The sequence below is a fragment of the Geospiza fortis genome, unplaced genomic scaffold, assembly GCF_000277835.1.
Source record: "Geospiza fortis unplaced genomic scaffold, GeoFor_1.0 scaffold509, whole genome shotgun sequence".
Taxonomy (NCBI): Eukaryota; Metazoa; Chordata; class Aves; order Passeriformes; family Thraupidae; genus Geospiza; species Geospiza fortis.
This window is the reverse complement of record NW_005054666.1, coordinates 191,442-199,668: the sequence shown is the minus strand read 5'-3', so window position 1 is coordinate 199,668 and position 8,227 is coordinate 191,442. Positions and strand designations below refer to the sequence as shown.

At 57.1% G+C, this 8,227-nt stretch overlaps 1 protein-coding gene across 1 annotated transcript in view; it reads right to left on the bottom strand.

Moving 5' to 3' along the window:
• Positions 1-7,647, bottom strand: part of PBK (PDZ binding kinase) — a 9,434-nt gene extending 1,787 nt beyond the window's left edge. Inside the window, exons 1-6 of the mRNA XM_031065019.1 lie at positions 7,511-7,647; positions 6,633-6,723; positions 5,958-6,100; positions 2,680-2,849; positions 1,658-1,787; positions 43-76 (exon numbers count right to left, since the gene is read on the bottom strand). Coding sequence (XP_030920879.1) covers positions 43-76; positions 1,658-1,787; positions 2,680-2,849; positions 5,958-6,100; positions 6,633-6,723; positions 7,511-7,559 — 617 coding nt within the window. The 5' untranslated portion in view covers positions 7,560-7,647. The remainder of the gene's footprint in view (positions 1-42; positions 77-1,657; positions 1,788-2,679; positions 2,850-5,957; positions 6,101-6,632; positions 6,724-7,510) is intronic.
• Positions 7,648-8,227: the final 580 nt, after the last annotated feature.

Below are 8,227 nucleotides of genomic sequence, written 5' to 3'. Positions count from 1 at the left end.
AACGGGATCAATGGGATCAATGGGATCAATGGGATATGGGGCTCCGTGCCCACGTAGCACAGGGAGGGGTCGCTCACTGCCGTGGGATCAATGGGAATAACGGGATCAATGGGATATTGGGATCAATGGGATGTGGGGCTCCGTGCCCACGTAGCACAGGGAGGGGTCGCTCACTGCCATGGGATCAATGGGATAACGGGATAACGGGATCAATGGGATCAGTGGGATAATGGGATCAATGGGATGTGGGGCTCCGTGCCCACGTAGCACAGGGAGGGATCGCTCACTGCCATGGGATAACGGGATCAATGGGATCAATGGGATAACGGGATCAATGGGATCAATGGGATGTGGGGCTCCGTGCCCACGTAGCACAGGGAGGGATCACTCACTGCCATGGGATAACGGGATCAATGGGATCAATGGGATATGGGGCTCCGTGCCCACATAGCACAGGGAGGGGTCGCTCACTGCCGTGGGATCAATGGGATAACAGGATCAATGGGAAGAAATCGGGAATAATGGGATCAATGGGATGTGGGGCTCCATGCCCACGTAGCACAGTGAGGGATCGCTCACTGCCATGGGATAACGGGATCAGTGGGATCAATGGGATGTGGGGCTCTGTGCCCACGTAGCACAGGGAGGGGTCGCTCACTGCCATGGGATAACGGGATAACAGGATCAATGGGATAACGGGATCAATGGGATGTGGGGCTCCGTGCCCACGTAGCACAGGGACGCGTTGCTCACTGCCATGGGATAACGGGGTAGCGGGAATGAGATCGGGATTGGGAATGGGATCAGAATTGGGAGTGGGAATGGATCGGGATTGGGATTCCTCACTGCAACGGGAGCAACAGGATCAGATTGGGAATGGGATTGGGAATGGGATTGTTTACTGCAGCGGGATAACAGGAGCAAAGGGAATAGGATTGGGAATGGGATTGGGAATGGGATCGGGAATGTGATCGCTCGCTGCAACGGGAGCAATGGGACCAGAGGGATCACAGGGATATTGGGATCGGGAATGGGATCAGGAATGGGATCACTCACTGCAACGGGATCAACAGGATCAAAGGGATATCGGGAATGGGATTGGAATTGGGATTTGGAATGGGATCACTCACTGTAATCAATGGGAATGGGATCCATGGGAACAGGATGAGATCCACGGGGATGGGACTCCCACATTCCCAGGAGCCCCGCATTCCTGGGAACCCCGCATTCCTGGGAATCCCATCCCAATGGGAACGGAGATGGGATCCATTGGAATGGGATCCATGAGAGTGGGATCCATGGGATGGGAATCCCACGTTCCCAGGAATCCCATATTCCTGGAAATCCCATATTTCAGGGAATCCCACATTTGCAGGAACCCCACATTTCTGGAATAGGAATCAGGATGGGATCCATAGGAATAGGAATGGGATCCATGGGAATGGGATCCATAGGAATGGGGGATCCATGACAATGGCAATGGGATCGATAGGAATGGGATCCATAGGAATGGGATCCATGACAATGGGAATGGGATCCGTAGGAACGGGATCACTCACTGCAATGGTACCATGGGATCAAGGGGATATTGGCAATGGGATCCATGGGATGGGAGCCCCCATTCCATCCCAGTTCCCGGGCATTCCCGGGGTCCCACCTGTCAGGTTCTCGTCCAGGGGCAGGGAGACGCCGACGTCGCAGATCTTGACGGCCTCGAAGGCGCCGCGGACGACGACGTTGGGGGATTTGATGTCGCCGTGGAGCAGCCGCTGCTCCGTGTGCAGGTACTGCGGGGGAATCCCGGGAATCCCGGGGAGAGCCGTCGGATCGGGGAACCGACGGGAAATCCCGGATCCAGCCTGGAAACCTCCGCTCGGAATGGATCCGGAGCCCCCTGGAATCCGCGGGGCGGGGGATTTCCCCGGCCGCTCCCAGCTCCAGAGGGGTCGGACGGGATCGGGAGCGCGGCTGGGACCGGGAAATCCCAAAAAAATCCCAGGATGGTTTGGGTGGGAAGGGATCTTGAGGATCGCAGGGTGATCCAACCCTTCCTTGGACATCCCCAGGGATTCAGGGGTTCTCTGGATGCAGGAATTCATTCCCAAGATCCCAAAATCCCAAAATCCCCAAATCCCAAAATCCCGACCCTCTGGCCATGGCGGGAGCCATTCCCTGTCCTGCCATTCCAGGCCCTTTGCCCAAAATTGGATCCAGCCCCATCCCGACTCCTCTCTGGGAAGGAATTTCGGGATCCAGGGGCTTCCCTGGGATCTGGGGACTCCGGGAAGGGTCTCCCTTCCCTTTTCCATCCTCGAATTCCATAAAAATCCCCTGGGATGGATCCTGAGTGTCCTTGATCCCAGAATCCCAGAACGGTTTGGGATGGGATCCACGGACCTTCAATCCCATCCCATTCCAACCCCCGGTCCCGGGCCACTCCAGCCTTTCCTTGGACACTCTCAGGGATTCTCTGGGAATTCCAGCCCAGCTAGAAATTCCTTCCCACGATCCCACCCATCCCCATCCCCATCCCAACCTCCCTAGCAGCTGGAAAGCCCCCTTGGCTCCCCTTTATCCCAGAATCCTGGGATTTTCCTGGAATCCTGGGAATTTTCCAGAATCCCGTGGCTTTCCCAGAATCCCAGGGTTTTCCTGGAATTCCCGTGTCTCTCCCGGTACCTGGAGGCCCCTGGCCATGCTGAGGGCCACGTGCAGGATGGTGGCTGCCGGGAACATGCCCAGGCCCTGCTCCCGGCGCTCCTCGATGAGGTCGTTCAGGGATTTCTCGCCCCCGAATTCCATGGCCAGGCAGAGGCTCCCGTCCGGAGCCTTCGTCAGCGCCCGGTACCCTGGGAATGGGAACGGGAGACGGGGGAATGGGAATGGGAGCAATGGGATCCCTGGGAATGGGATCCCTGGGAATGGGATCCCTGGGAATGGGATCCCTGGGAATGGGATCCCTGGGAATGGGATCCCTGGGAATGGGATCCCTGGGAATGGGATCCCTGGGAATGGGATCCCTGGGAATGGGATCCCTGGGAATGGGATCCCTGGGAATGGGATCCCTGGGAATGGGATCCCTGGGAATGGGATCCCTGGGAATGGGATCCCTGGGAATGGGATCCCTGGGAATGGGATCCCTGGGAATGGGATCCCTGGGAATGGGATCCCTGGGAATGGGATCCCTGGGAATGGGATCCCTGGGAATGGGATCCCTGGGAATGGGATCCCTGGGAATGGGATCCCTGGGAATGGGATCCCTGGGAATGGGATCCCTGGGAATGGGATCCCTGGGAATGGGATCCCTGGGAATGGGATCCCTGGGAATGGGATCCCTGGGAATGGGATCCCTGGGAATGGGATCCCTGGGAATGGGATCCCTGGGAATGGGATCCCTGGGAATGGGATCCCTGGGAATGGGATCCCTGGGAATGGGATCCCTGGGAATGGGATCCCTGGGAATGGGATCCCTGGGAATGGGATCCCTGGGAATGGGATCCCTGGGAATGGGATCCCTGGGAATGGGATCCCTGGGAATGGGATCCCTGGGAATGGGATCCCTGGGAATGGGATCCCTGGGAATGGGATCCCTGGGAATGGGATCCCTGGGAATGGGATCCCTGGGAATGGGATCCCTGGGAATGGGATCCCTGGGAATGGGATCCCTGGGAATGGGATCCCTGGGAATGGGATCCCTGGGAATGGGATCCCTGGGAATGGGATCCCTGGGAATGGGATCCCTGGGAATGGGATCCCTGGGAATGGGATCCCTGGGAATGGGATCCCTGGGAATGGGATCCCTGGGAATGGGATCCCTGGGAATGGGATCCCTGGGAATGGGATCCCTGGGAATGGGATCCCTGGGAATGGGATCCCTGGGAATGGGATCCCTGGGAATGGGATCCCTGGGAATGGGATCCCTGGGAATGGGATCCCTGGGAATGGGATCCCTGGGAATGGGATCCCTGGGAATGGGATCCCTGGGAATGGGATCCCTGGGAATGGGATCCCTGGGAATGGGATCCCTGGGAATGGGATCCCTGGGAATGGGATCCCTGGGAATGGGATCCCTGGGAATGGGATCCCTGGGAATGGGATCCCTGGGAATGGGATCCCTGGGAATGGGATCCCTGGGAATGGGATCCCTGGGAATGGGATCCCTGGGAATGGGATCCCTGGGAATGGGATCCCTGGGAATGGGATCCCTGGGAATGGGATCCCTGGGAATGGGATCCCTGGGAATGGGATCCCTGGGAATGGGATCCCTGGGAATGGGATCCCTGGGAATGGGATCCCTGGGAATGGGATCCCTGGGAATGGGATCCCTGGGAATGGGATCCCTGGGAATGGGATCCCTGGGAATGGGATCCCTGGGAATGGGATCCCTGGGAATGGGATCCCTGGGAATGGGATCCCTGGGAATGGGATCCCTGGGAATGGGATCCCTGGGAGGATCCATGGGATGGGAATAGTGCGTGAGAATGAGAACTGTGGGAAGGGAGTGGGATCCATTGGGATGGGATCCATGGGAATGGGGATGGGATTGATGGGAATGGGACGGAAATGGTATCTGTGGGATGGGATCCATGGGAATGGGGATGGGATTGATGGGAATGGGACGGGAATGGTATCTGTGGGATGGGATCCATGGGAATGGGATCCGTGGGATTGGGAATGGATCTGTGGGATGGCAGTGGGAGCTGTGAGAATGGGAATGGGGATGGCAATGGGATGGGATCCATGGGAATGGGATCCGTGGGATGGGAATGGGGGAGCAGCCACAATCATGGAATGCTCTGGATGGGATTAATGGATTTCAATCTCATCCCAATCCAACCCCGATCCCAGGGAGCTCCAAATCCATCCTTGGACACTCCCAGGGATCCGGGGGCAGCTCCAGCTTCCCTGGGAATTCCAGAGGCACTGGGAGGTCTGGAATTCCCCAATCCCAAACCCCCTCATCTCCCCCTGGAATTGGCTCCAGCCCCTCCATTCCCATGGATCCAACCCTTCCATTCCCACGGATCCAACCCTATTCCCAACAGATCCAACACCTCCATTCCCAGTGGATCCAACCCCATTCCCAATGGATCCATCCCTCCATTCCCAAGGATCCAACCCAATTCCCAGCAAATCCAACCCCATTCCCAGCAGATCCAACCCCTCCATTCCCATGGATTTATCGCTCCATTCCCATCAAATCCAACCCCTCCATTCCCACGGACCCAACCCCATTCCCAAGGATCGAACCCCTCCATTCCCAAAAAATCCAATCCCTCCATTCCAACAGATCCGACCCCTCCATCGCCATGGATCCAAACTCTCCGTTCCCAATGGGTCCAACCCTCCTTTCCTGTGGATCCAACCCCTTCATTCCCAATGGATCTATCTCCGTTCCCGTGAAATCCAACCCCTCCATTCCCAAAAAATCCAACCCCTCCGTTCCCATGGATCCATCCTCACTCCCATCACACCCAACCCCATCCCCATGGATCCTTCCCCATTCCCATCAAATCCAACCCCTCCACTCCCAATGGATCCAACCCCTCCATTCCCATCACATCCAACCCCATTCCCATCAAATCCATCTCTCCACTCCCATGGACCCAACCCCTCCATTCCCAACAAATCCATTGATCCAATCTCTGCTCCCATTGATCCAACCCCATTCCCAATGGATCCAACCCCTCCATTCCCATCACATCCAACCCCATCCCCATCAAATCCATCTCTCCACTCCCAATGGATCCAACCAACTCCCATGGACCCAACCCCTCCATTCCCAACGGATCCATCCTCATTCCCAACAAATCCATTGATCCAATCTCTGCTCCCACTGATCCCACCCCAATCCCAATGGATCCAGCCCCCATTCCCAGCGGATCCATCCCAGTTCCCAATGTTCCCAACCCCTCCGTTCCCACGGGTCCGCCCGCTCCGTCCCCGGGAATCCGCACCGACGATGTTGGGGTGCCGCAGGTTCCGCAGGGTCCGGGCCTCCTCGCGGAGTCTCCGCTGGAAGAGGCTGCGCTGGCTCTGCGAGCAGCCGGAGTTGATTTTCTTCACGGCCCACGGGGAGCGGGGCAGCCCCCGCGGGGACCTGGGCCGGGAAAAACTCGGGAATCCCCACGGAATTCCCACGGGGGGGAAAAGGATCCCATCCTCCCCCACCCCCGCCCAGCGGGACGGGAATGCTGCGAATTCCGCCGGGGAATTTTCAGGGAAAGGGAATTTTTATCCGCTCCCATTTCCCAGCTGGGAAAGCGTTATCCCAAAATAATGGAGCCCAAAATCTTGGAATTCCAGCTGGGAAAGCGTTATCACAAAATAATGGAGCCCAAATCCCAGAATTCCAGCCAGGAAAGGGTTATCCCAAAATAATTCCCAGAAATGGGGCCCAAATCTTGGAATTCCAGCTAGGACCTGGTTATCCCAAAATAATGGAGCCCAAATCCCAGAATTCCCAGGAATGGAGCCTAAATCCCAGAATTCCAGCCAGGACAGGGTTATCCCAAAACCCTGCGCTCCTTCCCCGCTGCACAAATCCCAAATCCCTCCCTCGGCTCCGTATCCACGGGGAGGAAAACCGGGATCATCTCCAGGATTTAACAATTCCCGAGGCCATTCCCAACCTTTTCATCAGGTAGACGCTGACTCCGGTGCCGAACCCCAACTTCTGCATGAAGGGAGAGGCCGGGATGGTCACGGACACGGGGCCGGGCTCTGCGGGGAGAATTCCCGGTGATCCCACGGGAAATCCCTTTGGGAACATTCCCATCCTTTTGGGAACATTCTCGGTCCCTCTGGGACCATCCCCATCCCCTTGGGACCATCCCGATCCCTTTGGGGTCATTCTGGGATCAAACATCCTGATCCCTCTGGGACCATCCCCATCCCCTTGGGACCATCCCGATCCCTTTGGGGTCATTCTGGGATCAAACATCCTGATCCCTCTGGGACCATCCCCATCCCCTTGGGACCATCCCGATCCCTTTGGGGTCATTCTGGGATCAAACATCCTGATCCCTCTGGGACCATCCCCATCCCCTTGGGACCATCCCGATCCCTTTGGGGTCATTCTGGGATCAAACATCCTGATCCCTCTGGGACCATCCCCATCCCCTTGGGACCATCCCGATCCCTTTGGGGTCATTCTGGGATCAAACATCCTGATCCCTCTGGGACCATCCCCATCCCCTTGGGACCATCCCGATCCTCTGGGAATATTCCCATCCCCTTGGGAACACTGCAACCCCTTTGGGAACTCCACCATCCCTTTGGGATCATCCCTTTGGGATCACACATCCCGATCCTTTTGGGAACATTCTCGGTCCCTCTGGGACCATCCCCATCCCCTTGGGACCATCCTGATCCCTTTGGGATCATCCCTTTGGGATCACACATCCCGATCCTTTTGGGAACATTCCTGTCCTTTTGGGCACGCTCTCATCCCCTTGGGACCATCCCGACCCCTCTGGGACCGTTCCAGGGCCATCCCGACGTTCCTCACCCGCTTTGTCCCGGCGGCCCGAGGGCGTCGGGGACTGGAAGGTGTCCATGGAGCCGATCCCGATCCCGATCCCAATCCCGATCCCGATCCTGCGGGGAATGAGGGGACGTGGAGGGACCCCAATGGCACTGCCGAGGGGGGCGGGTTAGGAATTGGGGAAATCCCGGATTTGGGAATTGTTGGGGCCTGAATTTGGGAAATCCCGGATTTGGGAATTGTTGGGGCCTGAATTTGGGAATTGGGAAATCCCGGATTTGGGAATCGAGGGAAATTTTCGGAATTGGGGAAATCCCAGATTTGGGCATTGGCAGGGGCAGATTTGGAAATTGGGGGAAATTTTGGGGACTGGGGAAATCCTAGGTTTGGGAATTGGGGAAATCCCAAATTTCGGAACTGCAGGAGGGGGGCGGGTCTCATGTTTGGGAATTGGGGTGGGTCCCAGATTTGGGAATTGGGGAAATCCTGGATTTGGGAATTGGGGGGGGAGGGTGGATTTGGGAATCAGAGGAATCCTGGATTTGGGAATTGGAGGAAATGTTGGGAAATGGGGGGGGGCTGGATTTGGGAACTGGGGAGAGCTGGATTTGGGAATCTGAGAAATGCTGGATTTGGGAACTGGGGGAAATTTTGGGAATTGGGGAAATTTTGGAAATTGAGGGGGGTGGATTTGGGAACTGGGGTGGGGCTGGATTTGGGAATTGCGGGGGGGGGGGGTCG